The following is a 21,693-nucleotide window of genomic DNA, read 5'->3' as shown; positions in this document are numbered from 1 at the left end:
ATTTCTTCACTGGGTTGTTTGTTTTTCGGGCGTGTAGTTTGGTGAGTTCCTTATAGATTCTGGATATTAACCCTTTATCTGATATGTCATTTGCAACTATCTTTTCCCATTCCGTTGGTTGCCTATTAATTTTCTGGGTTGTTTCCTTGGATGTGCAGAAGCTTTTAATCTTGATGAGGTCCGGGGCCCCTTTTTAAAAGGGCATTTCTCGATGGACTATTATTCAGCCTTAAAAAGAAGTGGAATTCAAGTTGTATGGCAACGTAAATACAGGTAGCACCGTAGAACTGTGCTCTTGAAAATAGTGACAATGGTAAATTTTGTTTCTAAAAGAATATTTTTAAGTTTATTTTTGAGAGAGAGTGAGTGAGAGTGCAGGGGAGGGGAAGAAAGAAGGAGAGAGAGAGAATCCCAAGCAGGCTTTGCACTGTCAGCACAGAGCCCACTGCGGGGCTTGAACTCATGAACCGTGAGATCATCACCTTAGCCGAAATCAAGAGTTGGACGCTTAACTGACTGAGCCACCCAGGTGCCCCCCCCGCCTCCATTTTGTTGTGTGTTTTTGGCCACAATTAAAAATCTTTTTCCTTTGAAAAAAATGAACGGGGGGGTGGGGGGATGGGGGAGTCACGCTTTACTGAGGGCGGAGTTGCAGTTTGGGAAGACGAGAAAGTTCTGGAGACAGGTACACCATGACATGAACGTACTTAACGCCATGGAATCGGACACTCAGAACACTGAAAATGGTATAGTTGTTTGTTACGTACGTTTTACCACAATAAAAATAAAAAATGAAATTAACGTGTAGAAGGAAGGTCAGAATCAGGGGAGCTGGTCAGGGGCAGGAGCCGGGATGCAGAGAGCAAGCAGAAGAAACAAGGGAGCCCCGGGGATGGGCTTCCGGAGGCCCCCCCGGGGTAAGGCCTCAGAGAGGCAGCTGTGGGTGGGGTGTGTGCTCATCCCAGGGCGACCCTAGGCCCCCCCAGAGCTGACCCACACTTCAGTCGGTCTGGACCTGGGGTGGAGGGTGGGGACCCGGTGGGGAGGCCCAAGCAAGCAGTTGGTGGGTGCTGAGCCCATTGTATGTAGGGGGACAGGCTGGGTCTCGCTCCTGGTCCACAGAAGAGCTCAGGGACGGCCCCCCTGTCCCCCGCAGGGCCGCAGCCTTTTTCCAACTTAAAAAAATTGTCTTTAATGGTTGTAACATACAAATAACAAACTTTACGTCTTAACCCTTTTTAGGGATGTGGTTCGGTAGTTTTAAGTACATTCGTATCACTGTACGACCGTCACCGAGATCTGTCACCAGAGCTCTGTTTGCCCTATAAAACCGAAACTCTGTCCCCCTTAGAGGACAGGCACACTGGCTTCGGGGAGCACCCGTCCCCCCTCACCCCTCCCAGCCCCCAGCCTAGTGCAGTCACAGGGGCCGAGAGCCAGGAAGACTCGGCAAGCAGCCTGACATCCCGGCCTCCCCCCCCGTGACCGTGGGCCCCTGACCGATGCTCTCTCCTTTGGTCCAGGGGGTCTTGAAATGATTTTGGGTCCCGGGGGCTCTGGCTCTGGGACGCTGCGGATCCCGGCAGCTCGGGAGAGGGATGCTGGCGTCTACACCTGTCGAGCCGTCAATGAGATAGGCGAGGCCTCTGCGGAAATCCGGCTGGAGGTTGGACGTGAGTGTGCACCTGGCCCCACCTGCCCCTCCCCCTTTGCCGTGCCCCTGAGCAGGGAGGAGGGAGCTCTACCGTGTAGAACGCAAGGTGGAATTAATATAACCTGGATCCAGCGTACACGGGACCAAAGACGCGGTACCTCTTGCTGTGTAACAAATTGGCCCCAAACTGTGCCGCGTAAACAGTAAGCATTTATACCTTGCAGTTCTGGAGGGTCAGGATTTGGGAGTGGCTTGGCTGGTGCCTGTGGCTCGGGGGGGTCTCACGGGATTGCAGTTAACGCGTCAGCTGGGGCTGCTTCATCTGAAGGCTTGACTGGGGCTAGAGGGCCCCGTCTGAATTCACTCCAGTGGCTAGTGGCAGGAGCCTCAGTTCATTCTCCATGTGGGATTCTCTAGAGGGCTTCTCCTGATGTGGGTTCTCATGAGTGAGGTAGCTGAGGGGCAGAGAGAGAGAGAGACAGAGAGAGAGAGGGAGGGAGAGAATATCCAACAAGGAAGATGCAATCTTTAAAAAATTTTTTTAAGTTATTTATTATTATTATGTTTATTTATTTTGAGACAGAGCACGAGCAGGGGAGGGGCAGAGAGAGAGAATCCCAAGCAGGCTCTGCACTGCCAGCGCAGTGGGGCTCAAACTCACACACAGTGAGATCATTACCTGACCAGAGATCAGGAGTCAGGCACTTAACCGACTGAGCCCCCCAGGGGCCCCTTATTATTTATTTTTGAGAAAGACAGAGTGCGAGCAGGGGAGGGGCAGAGAGAGAGAGAGAGAGAGAGAGAGAGTGAGCGTGAGCCACCCGGGTGCCCTGAAGCTACAGTCTTTATAACCAACCACAGACTTGGAAGTGACCTATAGTCCCATCTACTGGATTCTGTTGGTCTCAGAGACCAACCCTCATGCGTGGGGATGGGAGGGGCTACTCAAGCCTGCAACTACCAGGTGATAGGGGTCACTGGGGCTGTCGTGGAGGCTGCCTCCCATGGAGGCATTGTTGTCTGGGCATCGTCATCCCTGAGACCTGAGGTCCCATCTTGTCTCCATCACTTACCCTCTATGTGCTTTGCTTGAGTCATTGACCCTCAGCTTTCCTATCTGTAAGATGGGGCTGCTCGTGGCGTGAGGGTTGCCGGGAGCCTTCAGTGGAATCAGGCATAGAAAGCTTAGCACAAGACTTGGCCCACCTTGAGTGCTTGATAAAGGCTGATTATGGCCTTTTACAGATAGGGAGTCTGTGTTCTCATGCGGCTGGTGTGTGGCCTTGGCTGTGACTGTCGTGATGTCTAAGGTCCAGGCCTGGACCCCGGGTCATGGGAATTGCTCGAAGTTATGGGCACAGCTCCTTGGTGCGCCGAGCCGGGATGGACTGGGCTCCGAGGGGTTCGCCTTGCCCATGGTGGGGAAGCCGGGTGCTAGCAGTCCTGGGGAAGCACAGAGAATCAAGAATGTGCGTGTCTAGACTTGGTGGGACGCCCACGGGGCTCTCTAAGGACAGGGGGAGAGCAAGCCCTGTGAGTAGGAGGTTCTGGCCCTGACGATGCTGGTCTCATCCCAGGGTTGGATCCTCCCAGGCTCGGGGCACCCTGGGCCTTCATTTTTTTGTTCCATCATTCATTCCTGCAGCACACGGTCTCCAGGCGGCCAGGCCCTGTGCTGGGGACAGAGTGGTGGGCGCGACTCGGCATCTGCCTTCCTACTGCTCTTGGCATCAAGGTCAGAGATGTCACACAGACGAGTAGAAACACTCAGTATACCAAGCATTTGCACGTAGTATCCATGGGGAGCTGTTGGTGCCCAGAGAAGGGGCCCAACCAACCCTGGGGGCTGGGAAGGCTTCCTGGAGGAGGTGATGTCGGATGCAAACCCAGAAGCAGTCAGTCAGCTGGCGAGCTGGGGAAGAGTGTTCCAGGTAAAGGGAACAGCATGTGCAGATCTCCCCATGGCGAGAGTAGCCAGCCAGGGAGCGAGACAGAGCAGGGGGTGAGGGGTGCCCCGGAGGTTGCTACCTGCTGTGGGCCACCGCCAGCCCCAGGAGCCTGGCTTTGCCCTGCAGGGGTGGTGAGAGTTTTTCGGGAGGAGGGGGATGTGCTTAGACTTTCCCTGTAGGGAGTGCACTGTGTGGCTCCATTGTGGGTGGGGTGCGGGGTGTGGAAAGCTGTCGGCTTAGCGTCTGATAATGATCAAAACATGAGCTGGGACTTCTGCGAAGTTTGCCACGGACCAGGACCGGCTGCGCGCGTGTTGTGTGTACAGACATGTAATCCTCACAACTCTTTCAGGGGGGTTCTATCATTATATCCTCTACAGAGGGGGAAAACAAGGCACAGAGAGGTTAAGTGCCTTGCCCAAGGTCACACAGCTGGCGAGTGGCAGAGCTGAGGCCCGAACTCGGGGTCCAGTGGACTCCCTCCTGACGCTCACCAGCCGGCTGAGCTGGGACCTTGCCGTCCCACTCTGAGCCTTGAGTTCTCATCGGCAGAATTTCTCCGAGACACTGGATGAGTGAGAGATAAGAAAGGCCGGGGGCCTGCTGGGTTCTGGTCAGTGCTGCTGTCATTGTTAAACAGCCGGTAGGTTCTGGGGGAGCAGAGGAGGCGCCCCAAGCAGGGCTGCCCTTGGCATCGTTACAGGCAGTCATCCTTTGCTTCCTGTCTGGTTTCTTTCCAGTGCTGCCTTATTTCTCCGGTCCTGTTCCTCACCTGTCAGACGTAGGCCTTAGGGCCGTGTCCGAGGAGGAGATGGCGGGCAGCCCAGAGGCAGGCTTCTCAGCCACTGGTGGCCTGTGGCCTTTAGGTCAGGGAGGGGGTGGCCAGGGGCCCAGCACCTGTGTGCCTGGGGAGGGCTGGCAGCAGCGGTGGGAAATCGTATTTCCTGCCCATCTGGATGGCAGCTGTGGTCCAGGCTTCCAAGCCAGGCCGGCAGAACCTTCCAGGGCCGGGAACGGCTGGGCGCTGTGCCCACCTCCTGCTGCTAAGCTGGGAACTGACTTCCTGGTGGCGTTTGGGAGGGAGGGAGGCGAGTGCCGGCGCTGGGGCACCCGCCTGCAAGGCACCTGTGCGTCACCCTTGGACGCGGGAGACTAGAGTCCTGCATCCACGTCTAAGGTCCATGCTGCCTGTTTGGTCAGGTCATTGACCTCCCTGAACCTTTCTTTCCCCATCTGTGAATTGGGGTGATAATCACAGAGCCTTGCTCATAGGGCTCTTGAGAGATCTAATGAGACAACGCGCTATGCTCGGGGCTCGGATGGCGTAAATACTCAACACGCCTGCCGACGGGGGCCCAGTGAGGCGGCGTGGTGCGTCCCGTGGCTGGTGCCTGGGTTCCACGGCAGGCCAGACCTGCCCCAAATTCAGTGCCTTTCCTGCTTCCTGAGAACAGCTGCTCTGAGCTCTTATCCGCGCCTGCTGGATTCTCATTTAGGATAAGAGGATGCTCACTCCTCTTTCTGTTCCCAGCCCGAAGCCCCTGGTCATCGGGCAGATGAACAGGGGAGAAGAGCAGATGCTTTGGGTAGGGGGTGGGTGCAAAGAGCCTGTGGCCAGCCTGGGAGAGCGGGAGGGAACCAGTGCTGGGCTCTGGGACAGGCGGCTTTCCCATCAGGTACAGCAGGCATGGACCCCGCGGCCCAGGATATTGTGCTGATCTTAGTTTCTTTTATTTATTTCTGAGAGTGAGAGGGAGAGGGAGACACAGAATCTGAAGCAGGCTCCAGGCTCCAAGCTGTCAGCACAGAGCCCGACGTGGGGCTCGAACCCACGAACCACGAGATCATGACCTGAGCCGAAGTCGGCCGCTAAACCGACTGAGCCACCCAGGCGCCCCATCTTAGTTTCTTTTAAAATGAGAGGGAGCCAAATGGGTAGCTACAGAGATATAGAGGAATCCAGACTGGGCCATGTGTGCCTTTATGTGGATGTGGTCAGAAAATGTAACTGTTAATATTTTTTTATGGAGGGAAGGGGCCCGTGAGAGGCCTCCCGCAGCCCTGGCTGGTGGGAGCGCGGCTCCCCGCCCAGGCGCAGAGGGGCCTTCCCAGGAAGGGGGCTGCGGAGCCCACGCCGCCAGAGACCCCCTGGCTCTCCCTCTGCACGCAGGGCAGGACCCGAGGCCGGCCGCTCCCGTCGCCCACCTTGCCCTGTTGTGTAGTCTTTGGATCCCTGACCTTCTCCCTACTCATGGCCAAGGTCAAGACAGACTGGAGCTCTCCTTCCTGAGTTGTCTCATCCCCACCAGCCCTGCCGCAGGGCCCTGAGCCGCGGAAACTGTGTGTGTGTGTGTTGGGGGGGAGGCAGAGGAGAGGAGGGGCGGGGGTGGAATGCAGGGTCTCCACACGAAGATGAAGAACCCGGGAACTTTAAGGTATTGGAAGCAGAGTAAAAATAGTTACCTCCTTCTGGATGGGGAAACTGAGGCCCCGAGTGGTGACGGGGCTCATCCACGATGCAGAGGCGGTGCAAGGGCCCAGCCCAGGCTTTTGGCCTTTAGGCCGGTGGCCTGGTGGCCGAGTAGGAGGAAGGAGAGTCATCACCTCTGTCATGGTCACTTTGCTGTTAGAATCCATGGGGACCTCCCCGCTCCCTCCAAATATTCCTGGAGGTGGGGAGTGGCCCTACCTGCTGGGCCCAGTTAACCAAACCCCTTAACTCCTCTGCAGAGGAGGGGAAGCAGGGAGAAGGGGGAGGCGGCCCTCGGGGTGGCTGGACGCCCCTGTCCTGCCCCCCCGCCCCAGGCTGCTGGCCGGCACCCTTCAGTGGGGCTGTCCTCTCTTGCTGGGTCTTCCAAGTCCCCCCCCCCCAACACTGCGCCCCCACAAACACACGCTGCCTCTCCAGCGAGCCCTGGTGGAGCCGCGATGTCTGATGGTCTCTGGGACAAAACCTGACCGAGGCCGAGGCAGGAGGGGGAGCCAGTTACTGTCCCTCCCTGGGTTACTGCAGGGGTCACCTGAGAGTCTGTGAGGAGGGGCCTGGAAGGCAGAGGTGGCTGAGCCTCTCTGATGAGGCCCTGGGAAGAGCACTGGCCCAACCGACATGCTGCAGGACTCGGAGCCAGCCCTGCCCCTGCTCCGGGCCTCAGTTTCCCATCTGTAACGGAGGTGATCAGAGGAACTTCAGCCCTGGCATATGAGGATTCTGGGGTCCTGCCTTATTTGGGGGCTCCAGTGAGGAACGGGGTGAGGGGCGTGTGGCTGTGCCCTGAGGCTGAGTCAGAGTTTTTCTGGGCAGGATCCGAGTCGGGATTTGGCTGCTTTGGGATTCGCCCCAACGAAAGGATGGAAGAGGCGGGTGCGGCTCTGGCTGAAGCCAGCAGCCTAGCTGCTCCCGAGGCCCCAGGGGGACACAGGGGTGCGGTGGGGGAGAGACTGGGCCTCAGCAGCAGCCAGACCTAAGCTCTGACCCCACCTCTTCCATTGGCTTTGAGCTGTGCCCTTTGCCAGCTTCCTTAATCTCTCGGACCCTCAGTTTCCTCATCTGTAAAATAGGTTTGTGATGACACCCATGAGCTTATTGGGGGTATTGATGAAATTATGCTTCTAAAAGCACCGTCACCATGCCTGTCACTTCGTAGGCATTCTAGATGCTACCTTCTTGTCTATGTTCTTTGCTAACTATTGTAAGTCGGTGGTCCTGTTCCAGGGGCACATTCAGGTCTGGGAGGAGGATGGGGAAGAGGGTGCTTTGTAAGGTCCCAGAGTCGGGAGACCAAGATGGGCTGTTTGGGGACTAAGGAGGGGGTGTCTGGCTGGGCGGAGCCGGCGAAGGCAGGTTCTGGGAGTGCCAGGGCTCTGCTGGACCAACGGCCCTGTCTGAGGCTTTCTGGGATCCTGGCCTTCAGCAGTGGCCAAGCCCCAGTGAGAAAGAGAGGCGTGCGGGCGGTGTCTGAGGTCACGTCCAGGACCGTCGGGTCCTCTTTGCGATAATTTTCCAAGTTGTGTTTCTCCTTGGAACTTCCCTAATCCCTAGGCCAGGAGGGAAATTTGATGTCATGATTTGGATGGAAATGGGGGAGATTTCTGGAGGGAGGCGAACAGAACAATGAGGTGGAGGCTTTTCCGTGGCGCCGGATGCTACAGACCGGGGTGAAAAAAAAAAGGCTGGGGGACCTTCCTGGTCATGGATCTGGGGACGGGGACCTGAGACCGATGTCCATGAGCTGCGGGGCGCAAGGCCTGGACCCGTGTGGAGCTGGACTTGCTCCTGGCCTGCAGGAGGGCAGAAAGGATTGCGAGAGTCTGTTTTGGGAAACAACTTATTTTCTCCTGATCATAAACGTCAGACAACACTTCAAAAAAAGTGTAGAAGAAACACTACAAGCTATTAGCGGTGGCGGCGGCCCTGGGGCAGGGCGTGAGCTTTGGGGTGTGTGGAGGAAAAATTGGGGGGAAATAGATTCTTGCGTATTGCTGGAGTTTTGTAGGACTCAGGTGAGACCTCGCTGAGGACTGGGCCTCGGGGCATGATTAGTATGGCCCTTTTCATGCTCCGGTGGCCCGTTGAGATCGTAAAGTGTAAGGTCACCTTGTTTATAATACGCATGTTTTCATTTTGGGATAGAGTTTTATAGACTCGTGACCAAAATTTTGGCAAATAGAGATGTAGAGAAGAGAGCGAAGGTGGCCTATAATCTCCCCACAGTGTTGGCCCTTCGGGGGTCGGGGAATGATTGCCCAAGTTCAGGACAGGTGCAAGAGGGAGTTCCCTGTGGTCCAGGAGGAGGGTGAGGGAGGGGAGAGCCGCCCAGGCAGCGGGGCGCCTGTGGCTGGAGTTGGATTTTCAGCCTCTCAGAGGTGGGCTTACCAGGACACGTTGCCGTCAGGAGCAGACCAGTTGCCCCCTTCCCTGACCCCCCCCCGGCCCTGAACGGCCAGCCATAGTGGGGCTCCCGTGACCCCGCGCAGGGGTATGAAGTGCCTCCGTAGCTTCGTCGCGCCAAAGGCCTCTCCTCTGCCTCATCCCTAAGAGCTCTTCAGGGCCGGATCCTTCCAAGCTCAGGTTGGCCCCGGAGCCCTGGAGATGAGTCAGCCCCAGGTCGATGAGGGCGAGGTCCAGAGAAAGGGAACCTTCCAGCAGTGGGAGGGGGGGCGGGCGGCGGGATCCGTCCTCTGGGGGCACGCTGGGTTCAGCCACCGGGCACGGCCGACCCATCGCCTCCCTGCAGATGCGCCCCGGCTGATGGAGCTGCCGCGGGATGTCACCGTGGAGCTGGGGAGGAGTGCCCTCCTGACGTGCCGGGCCGTGGGCCGCCCGCCCCCGCTGGTCACTTGGCACCGTGGAGATGACCAACCGCTGGGGCCCAGGCTGGGCAGCAGGAGCCGGCAGCCTGATTCAGGAGTGCTGTTCTTTGAAAGTAAGGGACTGGGGGCACTGAGTGCCTCCCCAGGCCCGAAGGCTCGGGGCAGAACGGGGATGCCTGGCCTTGACCGTGGGTGAGGCCAACGCGGGCTCGGAGTTTGGCCGGCTGACTCTGGTCAAGTCATCTTCCTGCCCTGAACCCGCCACAGTCATGACAATGACAAAAGCCTGAGGGCTTGTCATGTGGGTGGGATCCTAGGCACTGGCGTGACCTCACCGACCCCACCCCCCAAACCCCCCGGCTTTATGAAGTCGGGATTCGTAAATTTTCCCCATTCTATAGATAAGCTTGGGGGGCGGGAGACTTCCCACCCTTCCAAGGCCTGGCTGCCTCCCTCCACCCTCCTACCTCACCCCTGCAGGGCTGGGCTGTGCTGAGGGCTGCCTGTCCCCGGGGCGGGGGTGGGGGGCTGGAGCGGTGGCGCCCCAGTCAGGCCTGCCTCTTTCTGCCTTGCAGGTGTGGTCCCTGAAGACCAGGCCCTGTATGTCTGTGAAGCTCAAAACGTGTTCGGGAAGGTCCGGGCGGAGGCCCGGCTTGTCGTGACTGGACACGGTTCGCTGGTGGATCTGGGGAGGGGGGTTTGGTGGGGAGGCCCCCTCGCTGTGGCCGCCTGTCCTTTGGGACAGATGTGTCCAGGCCAGGCCCCCCAGCAGGAACATCTGGATCCCTGCTTCCTGGCCAACGTGCCCCAGGAAGGGTGCCCTTCGACCCTTGAGGATCCCCTATCCTGATGCTTCCTCCATTTCCCCGGGGTGGGGGGGAGTCGGGGGGGGTCTCTGTCCCCCCGATGACCACCCGTGGGGATCTAGTGTGACCCACACTGGCTCCTCTCCCCACAGCCCCACCGCAGATCGCCAGCAGTGCCTCCACTGTCCGGGTGCTGGAGAGGCAGCCGGTGTCCCTGCCCTGCGTCATCTTGGCGGGGAGGCCCCTCCCGGAGCGGCGCTGGCTCAAGGCCGGCCTGCCTGTGAGTGCCGGCTGGGGGCCGAGGGGGCTGTCGGGTTCATCCCTCGGCCTCTGCTTTGCTCTTTTCTCCGTCTGGAACGTGCTCTTCCTCCCTCTCTTTCCTGCCTCTTTCCAGAAGCTTCTCTGGTACGTGTGCTGGTAGCGTCCGTCACCTGCCCAGACCCTGCCAAGGTTTCTGTGGCTGCCGGTACTCCCCGGAGAGCCGCAGGAAGACGTCGTGCTCCCTTAGAGGCGAGGCTGGGGAGCAGGAATTTAGGGGGGTCCCCTGGAGTCCCTGGGGAGCAGTAGGAAGATCGTGTGCTCCCTTAGTGCTGAGGCTGGGGAGCAGGAAATTTGGGGGCACACAGGGTGGTTTCTTCCCCCCGATTCTGACGGTTGCAGGGCAGAGGTGGGGCCTGTAGTTTAATATGTGCCCTGACTACGTAGCTGGGCACATCCGCTCCTGTTCATTTGGTTTCCTCTATTTTTTGTCTATTTCTCCTCTCGTGGCCACTTCTCTGCCCCTCCCCTTTCCTCAGTTCCTGGGCCTGAGCCTCAGACATCCTGGGGTCCTTGTGCCCTTGAGGCCATTCAGAAGTGCCCTCGCTGCAGCAGGACAGACGCCGGGAGGTAGCGGCTGTGTGGCTGGCTTTCTGCTCCTGCTGTCCTGGCCTCGGACCCTGGTGCGGGGCAGACGGGGCCCTGCCCCGACAGCGTGCAGGCTTTGCAGAGGCTGCTTGTGCTGACGACTCAGTCTGCAACCTGTGGGATTAGACGTGACCCCGAGGAGGACCCTGCCCTGGGGGGGGGGGGGGGGCTGTGGCTGTTAGGAGCCTTCCCGAGTAGGATCTGATGGGCAGGTGCGGAAACAGGGCCCCGTGCTTCGTTGATGCCAGGCCAGGGGGCCGGTGGAGAAGCGGGGTCAGTTTCAGCTCAGGGGTCACACCGGGTGGACGCGTGCGTGTAGGGCTGCCCAGCGCCGCAAGCAGGGACCCCCTCCAGCTTGCTCAGCCCAAGGGGGCCCGGTACTAAGTGCAGGGGCACCACCTATAGCCGAGTGCCCTGTGTGTGGCCGGGCTCACCGGACAGGGACAAGGACCCCAGAAGAGGGCTCGGGCCTGGTGGAAAGATTTTAAAAGGACCCCTCACCAAAGATGGACAGGCTAGACATCTTTACGAAGGTTACCCCGGGCGCCATTCTGGACCAGTGCTCCCTGGTCCCCATGGGGACAGATCTGGGCAGTCACCAGAAGCCACTGTCTCTGCTTCTTTCTCTGGGACCGCATCCGATGAGGCCACACCTCTGCTCTGCTCCTGTGGCTCTGTTCTTTCCCGGCAGAAATTTGTCCCTCCTCCGTGTAGCCTCAGTGTGGAAGGGCCTTGGAGCCCCAGCCCCTGCTCAGCACAGGCTCTCGCCCCAACCCTGTACTCTTGGGAGAGGCTCCTATCGGCCCACTGGTCTGGCCGGCAGTGGGAGAGTGGGGTTGGAGGTGTGCCAGGGTCAAGGTCACCTAGCCCTGAGGGTCTGCGGAGGCGGAGGAGACTCAGGGAAGGGGAGGGAGTTCTCCAAACCCCTGGCCTCTCGGTCCAGCTTGCTTCCCCCTGGCCTGGTGGGCAGTGTGGTTTCCAGAGTGTTCTTTCTCAGCGGGCTCCGTGTGGGGCTGTGGTTCAAGCCGGGGCCTTCTCACCCTCACCAGCTCCCACCTGGCAGCCGGCATTCGGTCCGGGCAGATGGCAGCCTCCACCTGGACCAGGCACTGCAGGAGGATGCGGGGAGGTACGGCTGCGTGGTCAGCAACACGGCTGGCTCTCAGCACAGGGACGTGGAGCTCATTGTCCAGGGTGAGTCCTGGAGTGGGGGGTAGGGGTGGGAGGGTGATGGGACGGGGAGACGCACGAGGAGAACTTGATCTTCAACACCTGTGTTAAGAACAATTGCACAAGGTGCGCTGGCGGGTGGGGGGGGGCTCAGTCGGCTGAGCATCCGACTTCGACTCAGGTCATGATCTCACGGTTCGCGGGTTCGAGCCCCGCGTCGGGCTCTCTGCTGACAGCTCGGAGCCTGGAGCCTGCTTCCGATTCTGTGTCTCCCTCTCTCTCTGCCCCTCCCCTGCTTGTGCTTTGTTTCTCTCTGTCTCTTAAAATTAAATAAAGATTTTTTTTAATTAAATAAATGAATAAACTTTAAAAAAATTGCACAAATAGTGCATTTTCCCTGGAGGTAATGTAGAGGTTGGACAAGTAAAAGGCAACACTCCCATAACACCAAAAGCTAAGAAGAACCAGAATACTGCTACATTTGGGTGTGTATCTTTCATGCTTTACACACGTGTGAGCTTACACATATATACACACCATCTATGTAATGAGTGCTATGTGACATAAATTATATATAGCTTTATATACATTATATGTAAATATGTTTTACGTAATATATGCATCCTTTATATACATTGTATATAAATTCTTTACATAGCTACAGTTCTATCCATCTATCTATAGAGTCTTCATATGCATATACGCAGAAATATTTACATTGTGTTCCTGCGTGTTTGTTTTGACAATAGACTGCATTGTATTCTGTGAATAACTAGTCGGAAGGTTCAGTTTAAGACGATGTGTTCTTTGGAGAACCATGAGCATCTCACCTGCCCCGTCATGTCCGGCTTCTCCCCACTGTGAACACCCTGGGCTAACGGCTGTTTTCCACCTTTGCCCACATGCCCGATTCCTTCCTTAGGACAAACCCATTCTTGTAGAATTGAGTTTTGACTGATTGCACATTTTTAGGGCTGTTACTGTATTTTACCCAATCACCTTCCCACCCACAGTGCTGGAGAGTCCTGTTCCCTTCACCCACCCATCCAGGTACCACTGTTCTTGTTTGTTTGTTTGTTTCATGTTTGCTTATTTTTGAGAGAGAGAGAGAGAGCGCCCAGGGGAGGGGCGGAGAGAGAGGGGGAGACAGAGGATCTGAGTGAGTGCTGACAGTGGAGAGCCTGACGGGGGGGCAGGGGGGGGGTCCCGCCCGAATTTTTGAAGCATGAGATCATGACAGGAGCCGAAGCCAGACTCCGCCGGCTGAGCACCCCCCCACCCCGGGTGTCCCACGACCATTCTTTATCATAGAAGATGAGAGGTTTAAACTAAGTTTGGTTATATCTTGTCATTTACCAAGTATGTTAATAATCTTTTTTTTTAACATTTGTTTTACAACTTCTCCCCCGAGGATGAGCAGGAAGAACGCATTGTTCCCCATTTTCTAGAGGGAAACCAAAGTTCCAAAGGAGGCTGGGTCTTGAAGGTATCTTGCCTCCTCATAACTCCAACGGATAGTAGTGATCAAAGCCTGGGCGTGCGTCATGTGCCAGACCTGAGCGAGGCTCTGTGTGGGTTTCCCTTAATTTTCATAACTACTCAGGAGGTGGGTTTAAAAGGCTCCCCGTTGTGAAGTGAGGCTCAGAAAGGCGAGTAACTCCGGAGGATCTCAGGATCAGCCGAGGCTGCCTTCCTCTGCGAGCACAGCCTCCCCCTGGGGCTGGCTCTGGGCGCCACCAAGCTTGGCCTCTTGGGCCACTTCACTTCCATTCAACAGTAGTCATGGACTTGCAGGCTTTGGCCGCCTGGGAGGGTCTAGAAGGGCATTTTCCTCCCTAACGGGTGGGTCTCCATGTTCCTGGCAGAGAGAGCCCTTGGCTTCTGGCTTCCCCTCCCGGCCTGTCCACACCCGGTTTCTCTCCCCGCACCTCCCACCCTGCACATCTGGATGGTGCCCAGAATGGATTTGGCACTTGTTTTACAGTTCACTGTGTTCTGTGAATACTATTTTCTGCCATTTCTCATCTGTCCATCTCTGGAGAGCAGGCAGGGAATTGGAGTTAATGAGCTTTTTTGCTGATGAGGGAATGTGGGGACCAGAAGATTAAGTGGTGGATCCAAAGTCCCAGAGCAAAGAAGTGGCACAACTGGTTCCCAGGCACAGGCTGCCCTCTGTCCGGGGCATGAATTCCTTAAAGTGGTGGCTGTAGATACTGTGCCCCTTGTGTGCTTTTGTTGAAGTAATTTTTTAAAATTCTGATAGAATATACATAAACCTTACAGCCTTAAAGCCTCCAGTTACAACGTGGCCATCACAACCGTCTGCCTCCAGAGCTTTTCCATCGTCCTAACGTGAGGTTCTGCCCCGTTGAACACTAACTAGCTCCCCATTTCCCTGTCGCCCAGCCCCTGGCAGCCACCACTCTACCTTCTGTCTCTGAATTTGCCATGTCTCCAGACCCCTGTAAGTGGCATCATATAGGATTTGTCTCTGGTGTCTGGCTAATTTCATTTACCGTAATGTTTTCAGGGTTCTTCTGTGTTAATAGTATGTATCAGACGCTGACTCCTTTTTATTCATTTTTAGGTTTTTTTTTTGAGATTGTGTATTTTTTATTTTGGAGACAGCGAGTGAGCGGGGCTGGAGGGTGAGAGAGAATATCCCAGCAGGCTCCGCAGTCAGCTCGGAGCCTGACACGGGGCTCGATCCCATGACCCTGGGGTCATGACCTGAGCCCAAATTGAGAGCCGGACACTCAACCGACTGAGCTGCCCAGAAGCCTCAGACTTTTACTCCTTTTTAAATATTTTTTAAAATGTTCGTTTTTGAGAGAGCTTGAGTGAGGGAGGTGCAGAGAGAGAGAGACAGAGAGACAGAGAATCCAAAGCAGGCTCTGGGCTGCCAGCACAAAGCCCAATGTGGGGCGCAAACCCACCAACTGTGAGATCGTGACCTGAACTGAAGTCGGTTCAACAACAGCCACCCAGGCGCCCCTACTCCTTTTTAAAGCTAAAGATACTTTATTTATTTATTTTTTTAAATGTTTTATTTATTTCTACGAGAGAGAGAGAGACAGCATGAGCAGGGGAGGGTCAGAGAGAGAGGGAGTCACAGACTGAAACAGGCTCCAGGCTCTGAGCTGGCAGTCAGCACAGAGCCCGACACTGGGCTCGAACCCACGAACCGCGAGATCATGACCTAAGCGAAAGTCGGACACTTAACCGACTAAGCCACCCAGGCGCCCCAAAGCTAAAGATACTTTATATGTGTACCCCACATTTTGTTTCTCCATCATCCAGTCAATAGACATTTGGATCTGGATCTTTTCTACCTTTTGGCTATTGTGAATAATGCCACTCTGAACCTTTGCTTTAAAAATTGTTGGGGTTTAAAAAAAAATTTTTTTTAAACTTATTTCTGAGAGAGAGACAGAGACAGCATGAGCAGGGGAGGGGCAGAGAGAGAGGGAGACACAGAATCCAAAGCAGCTCCAGGCTCTGAGCTGTCAGCACAGAGCCCGACGCGGGGCTCGAACCCACGAACTGTGAGATCATGACAAACCGTGAGATCATGACCTGAGCCCAAGTCCGACGCTTAGTCCACTGAGCCACCCAGGCACCCCTAAATATTGGTTTGTTTTTGAAAGTACCCCCTAGAATCCAGCCCGTGGCCACCCACCATGTCACCAATGAAGGGGTTCCTGCCTCCCTCCCCTGTGTGGCCTCAGGAGTCCCCACCCCCACCATCACCTGGACCAAGGTAGGAGGAGCCTGTTATCCTAAGGGTAACCAGAGGGGTTACCAGTGGGCCCAGTGCATCATGGGAGGGGACTTATGCAAATCGCCATGGGGCTTTGCCAACTCTACTGCAGGAATCCAATGCCCTGACCTCCATGGGTCCCCACTACAACGTGAGCCAGGACGGCACCCTGGTCATCGCCCAGCCGTCTGCCCAGGACGCGGGGGCTTACGTCTGCACAGCCACCAACGCTGTGGGCTTCTCCAGCCAGGAGATGCGGCTTTCTGTCAACAGTGAGTGACGGCCACCCCCTGTCCTGGGAGAGGGGCTTAGCAGGCATGAAGGCAGGGGCAAGCTGACCTTACATGGACCTTCCTTGCACCCCCACCCCCGTCAGTCCTGCCTCTCAATTCTTCCCATCCGCAGGGCACGTAGACCAAAGCTGTCCTCGCCCAGCGCACTGCCCTCCGCGGTGTGTGCATGCTCTAAGAGCAGCTCCACTCAGCCCTTTGTAAGCTGGTGGTGGGAAGTCGTCATATTCACAAGCCTTGGAAAGACACTGGCCCTACACTGGACCCCTCCCACCTTGGCAGCCCCCTTGCCCACCACTCTCCCCCTGACTCTCTGTGCCCCGCCCTCTGGCCTCCATTCAGTTTCTTAAATGGTCCTTCCTGCCTCAGGGCCTTTGAACGAACAGTTCCTTCTTTGGAATTCCCTTCCCCCCTCGGGCCCGCTGGCTTCTTCCATTGGTCAGATATCTGCTCTCTGACTCCTTGCACTGGGTCAAGTCACTTTGCCGTAGACTCTCTGGAATGTCCCCTTTGTAACTATGATTAGATAATTAATTGTGTGCTGAGCTGTTTGGTACCAGTGTTCCCTGCGGACCCTAATGCTGTGAGGACAGGGCAGCCTCTGTCTCCTTTCCTGCTGCTTCCCCGCATTCACCCGGAGCTGGGCACTCAGGAACTGCCTGGCATGAACGAGCAAATACACAGCCGAGTTTTTCTATATATCCTCTTACAACCAGTACTTATATACTGCAAAAAAATTTCTTTTGTAAAGGGGAGATTTTCTCTCTAAACAAATGTATAAGGGAACGTGTGAGGGCTGCATAGGTCTGTCTGGATGTCTCCAGCTGGCTAGCTTAATTATTAAAAAAAAATTTTTTTAATGTTTATTTATTTTTGAGACATAGATCGTGAGCAGGGAAGAGGCAGAGAGAGAGGGAGACACAGAATCGGAAGCAGGCTCCAGGCTCTGAGCTGTCAGCACAAAGCCCGACTCGGGGCTCTAACTCACAAACTGTGAGATCATGACCTGAGCCAAAGTCAGACGCCCAACCGACTGAGCCCCCCGGGCGCCCGTCTAGCTTAGTTAGTATTGCTTAGACATGTACTGGTGCTGTCAGTGTCCGAGCGGCTGGCTAGAAATGTAGGGGGTGTAGGGAGGGGTAAATGTAGTGGGGACGGGGTAATCTCTGTCATTAGGAGCCTTGAGCTTGATACAAGAAAGCGGTGATGTGCACGAGTTGTTATAAACCCCCGCTCGGAGTTTGAGAAGGCCGGAGGGATACTGTGCACCAGCTGGTGGTTGATACCCCGAGAATACGCCTGGGGGAGAAGGGAGACAAGATGAGACAGAAGCTGCCAGAATGTCCACGGGGAGGGGACAGCAGGGTGAGGAGAAGCTAGCAGGTAGGAGACGCTGAAGCAGGAGTGACCGTGTCCGGGTCATCAAAGCAAGCCGAGCGTTCACAGGGAGGCTGGTGGAGAGGTGGAGGCCGGGACTGGGGGAGCCGCGGGATCCCCGGCCGCCCCCACCCCTGCACTCTCTCCTTAGGGCAGAGCCCGCCCACCGTCTGCACCTCCCAGGGTGGCACTGCCACCTCCGCTTCCTGGGACGGCCATCCTGGTCCCCTTTGGTCTCCGTGCAGCAGCTTCCTGCTCGCCTCACAGTCTCCCGTGTGCTTCCGCCAACAGTTGAACCCAGGATCCGTGTGAATGGGTCACGTGATGCAGACGAGCCTCTGAGAGTCACAGCCAAGGCTGGTGATGAGGTGACCCTGGACTGCGAGGCCCAGGGCTCCCCAGCCCCGCTGGTCACCTGGACCAAGGACCTCCGCCCTGTGCCCCCCACCACCGACAGGTAACCCGATCAAGTGCCCTTGGACCTGGAAATGGGCAGACCTTGGGGTTTGAGGGAACTGTCCTCACGGTGGCTGGTGACCCAGCCAGTGTCACCCCGGGGCGGGGTGCGTATTCAAGTTCACACGCAGTGCTTTTGTCCATGGCCTCCCTGAAGCCTGTCAGGGGGTCCCTGAGAGAGCACAGATGCCCAGGGTGAGACCCCTCTGAAGGTCATGTGCCCAGCGCTTCACGCACCGGCCGCTGGGGGCTGCGTGCGGAATTTCCTTTAATCTGCACTTGTTATCTGAGCCGACTGAGGCTCAGTGAGGTGGGGTGAACCGCTCGTGGTCACCCAGCTAGAAAAGAGCCACCCCCTGCTGGATGGCGTCCCACCTGTCACGTGCCGCGTCCTCGTCTGCCTCTCAGACCAGGTGTCTGGCGGCTGGGCTCTCTGACTCAGCTTCTCTCCCACCATTGGGATGCAGAGAGTGGGCAGAGAGGGAGGCCGTTCCCCGCCCCCCCCCTCCCCCCGGCAGGCCCGGGGGAGATGGTGTTTCCAGACAAGAAGGGCCTGGAGACTCCCGGGGCTCTTGACCTTTGAGCCCAGGGCGGGGGAGGTGCTGGTCAGTGACATCAGTCCTGGCAAGGTCTTTGAGAAGTTCCAGACCCAGAAGGTCTCACCGCCCGCACCCCCTGCACCCTGCTGACACCCACACGTGTGTCTGTGCATCTCAGGACATCTGTGCGGCGAGCCCTTCCAGACCTTGCAGCCCGCACCCCTGAAGGCGGCTGGGGGCCCATGCCTGGCCGTGGTGTCCCTGCCGCTGCGTGTCGTGGGATTGGGGGTGGGGGGCCGGGGGAGCCCCCTGTCTCTGGGGAGGCAGCGGCCAGCCGGGCGCTTGTTTATTTATGGCTCACGGCTGGAACGAGGAGCCAAAGTACCCATCTGTTCACCCCTCCTCGTTGCGATGTGTTAATAGGTCAGCCGGGAGCCATAAATTGTGGCAGCCGCTTGTGCAATCCCGAGCCCTGTTCCCTTCCTGCTCCCCTGTGCTCCCCGCTCCTTGCTGGCTGGCAGCGGTCCCCGGAGGTTTACGAGATTCCAGGAGTTTATCTAAATGAGGATGAAAAGATGCCTGGGGGGGGGAGGGGGAGGGCTGGGGGCTGGGGCTGGGTGAGGAGCTGAGACCGGAGCTCATCCCACCTGGCTGAGGACCCCCGCTGCGACAGCTGCTGTCACATTAGTCACGCACCGGCTGGGCTGCCTCCTTCTCTCCTCTGCGTCTCCACCTGTAAAGCGGACGTTGTTTAAATAGCGCTCACTGTTTGCGATCCGGCAGGGATGCGCGATGCTTAGGTATCATTAGGTGCTGGAGAGCGGCTCCCTCTGATACCGTTTTATTGCTGCTGCTATTCATTAAGGCCTCATTTCTAGCTTTTTAAAAAATATATATGTATTTATTTATTTTGAGAGAAAGAGAGCACGAGCAGGGGAGGGTCAGAGAGAGAGGGAGACACAGAATCTGAAACAGGCTCCAGGCTCTGAGCTGTCAGCATAGAGCCTAACGTGGGGCTTGAACCCACGAACCGCGAGATCATGACCTGAGCTGAAGTCGGACACTTAACCAACTGAGCCACCCAGGTATCCCTCTCACCTATTTTTAAAAATATACAAGCTTTATTGAGATGTAATTCACGTGCAGGACAATTCCGGGGTTTTGGTGTGTTCAGGAGGGTGTGACCACACCACAGCCACTTTTAGGACATTCCCAGCACCCTGCCCCCAAACCACACACTCACTGGTAGCCGTCTCCATTCCTGCCCCTCGGCACCCCCAGCCCATGGCAACCCCTCCTGCTTTCTGTTTGGGGGCTTATCTATTCCGGACGTTTCATAGAAATGGAATCGTGTAACATGTGGCTTTTGGTGTCTGGTTCCTTGCATTCAACACGTTGCAGCATTGGACCTGGACTTCATTCTTGTTTGCAGCTGAATGATGCTCCCTTGTGTGGAAAGGCCACCTTCTGTCTGTTCCTCCATCTGTTAGTGGAAGCTTCTGTTGTTGCCCTTGCTGGTGACAGGGAGTGACCTCAGCAACTTTGATGGCATTCGCAGGCCCTGGCTCCCCCTGGCTCTGTGGGCCTCCCTGTGGCTCCCACAGCCTCACCCCCCTCCCCCCAGAACTGAGCCTTTCTTGCAGACGCACAGCTGCCCTTAGTCATACGACCATTCAGCCAGAAGATGGAGACTTTAAAAACCCCTGGAAATATGCACCTAGTGAGTGGAGCGTGGCAGTGCTGGGTGTGGAAGGGGCTGCCGTCTGCCCGCTCCCTCTCTCCCCTGCCCTTTCCCCTCTTCCTTCTTCCAGGGTAGGGGGGAAGTCCCAAGGCTCCGCTGCCTTCCAGACTGCCCTTCTGGAAGCTTCCGAACTTATTTCAGTGCGTCACAGGTGTTTGTGGGCCTCCGGGGCCCAGACCCTCCTCTTCCCGCTCGGGGTGGGCCGAGCCTGGTGAACTGCCTGGCTCCTTCCTCTGTCCTCAGGGACGAAGAGACAGCACCTGCTCCACGGTGGCCGGGGGCCGGTCTCTCCTGACCTCGTGTGTCATTGGCCAGGGGCTCTCAGCGCTGGCTGTGGTTCGGTCGCCAGCAGAGCTGTAACCCCGGTAGCGCTGTGGGCGGTCAGGTTGCGGACCGCGATGTGGGGGGGTCTCGGAGGCCTCCCCCATTTCTGTGTGGGCGGGATGGCCCCGTTTCCCCAGCCCTCCTGGAGGTGGCTGGGGTGAGATGCACCGTGCCCAGCGCACAGAGGGGGAAACACAGTACATGGGGTGTGGATCCTGGGATCCTGACCTTCCCGACTCCCGCGGCTGGGTCCTAACACACACAGACACGCACGCGCACAGAGATGTGAGCAGATGTGAACATACACACATGTGCACACAGATAAGCACAGACGTGAACACGCACGGGCAGGCGCACAGACGTAAGCACACGCAGACACAGACACAAACACATGGGGCCGTGCACGCAGTCAAGAGAACACGCTGCCGCATTTGTATCAGGCTTCTGGGCCAAGGTCAGGCCGGCCGCTGCTGTCTCTGCGGCTAGAGAATATTCTAGGCTCCTCTGCCCTCTGTAAGTAAGTCCTCACAGCAAGAGTGGTACGAGCTTGCGTTTCACTGAACCTCAACCACTCACCTCTGCCCACAACCTCTTCCAGTTTGTTCACGTAGATGCTTTGCTAGGATTAAACTTCGTGCACCCTCTATTCTGCCTTCATCATTGATAGGTTTTTTTCCCCCGTTTACCCATTTTCTTGATTCATCCTGGCCCTCGTCACTTGGTTTTCATGTAAAGGGCAAAGGAACATTCCAGGGCGCTCAGCTCTCACGGTTGCTAAGTTCTTCCTCTGTTTGGGGCACGCACTCCGTTGCCAGTTTTCAGCGGTAATAAATGGGCTGTTGGAACATCATCCCCCAAATGCTCCTCTTTATCTGCTGGGTCATTTCGTCGGGAAATGAGCCCCCAAAGCAAACAACTGAGTCTGAGGGTGGGAATGGTGCCTCTTACCCTGTGAGGCCTGCTGCTTGTGAAAAGACCATCAGAGCCGTGATTCAGAACTGGCGTCGGCAGGATTCGTGAGCAATCTCGTGCGCCCAGGCCCGTGCCGCAGCAGCGTCAGAGAGGAAGGGCGCCCAGAGGGAGACCGGGCTCTGGCTGGAGTGACATCGCGCGGCAAGAGACCGGGGATCCTGGCCCAGCCCTGCCCCCACTTCATTGAGTGAATGCGAGCAAGACCCTTCCCCCTCTGGGCCTCAGTCTTACCGTCTGAGAAATGAAAGGGCTGGGCTGAGAGCAGTGGCCAGAAGCCTCCTGGTGGCTCCGGTCCTGTGACTGAGCCCCAGGATGCTGGGGGAGGTGGCGTTTCCAGGCAACAGTGTTTGTTTGTGGTTCTGATGTATGGCCGGGACAGCTGTGAGCGCTCCTGGCCTTGGCCCCAGCTTTCCAGCTCCCGGGGGAGGGGGGGGGGGGG

At 56.9% G+C, this 21,693-nt stretch overlaps 1 protein-coding gene across 1 annotated transcript in view; it reads left to right on the top strand.

Moving 5' to 3' along the window:
• The window catches only part of HMCN2 (hemicentin 2), a 148,045-nt gene that overhangs the window by 44,546 nt on the left and 81,806 nt on the right, over window positions 1–21,693 (top strand). Inside the window, exons 15-22 of the mRNA XM_039229423.1 lie at window positions 1,524–1,673; window positions 8,838–9,026; window positions 9,489–9,584; window positions 9,872–9,999; window positions 11,675–11,819; window positions 15,443–15,555; window positions 15,668–15,827; window positions 17,514–17,679. Coding sequence (XP_039085354.1) covers window positions 1,524–1,673; window positions 8,838–9,026; window positions 9,489–9,584; window positions 9,872–9,999; window positions 11,675–11,819; window positions 15,443–15,555; window positions 15,668–15,827; window positions 17,514–17,679 — 1,147 coding nt within the window. The remainder of the gene's footprint in view (window positions 1–1,523; window positions 1,674–8,837; window positions 9,027–9,488; window positions 9,585–9,871; window positions 10,000–11,674; window positions 11,820–15,442; window positions 15,556–15,667; window positions 15,828–17,513; window positions 17,680–21,693) is intronic.

The sequence above is a fragment of the Hyaena hyaena genome, unplaced genomic scaffold, assembly GCF_003009895.1.
Source record: "Hyaena hyaena isolate Hyena2069 unplaced genomic scaffold, ASM300989v1 scaffold_38, whole genome shotgun sequence".
Taxonomy (NCBI): domain Eukaryota; kingdom Metazoa; phylum Chordata; class Mammalia; order Carnivora; family Hyaenidae; genus Hyaena; species Hyaena hyaena.
Note: the sequence above shows the minus strand (reverse complement) of the source record. Positions and strands in the feature narration are given on the sequence as shown.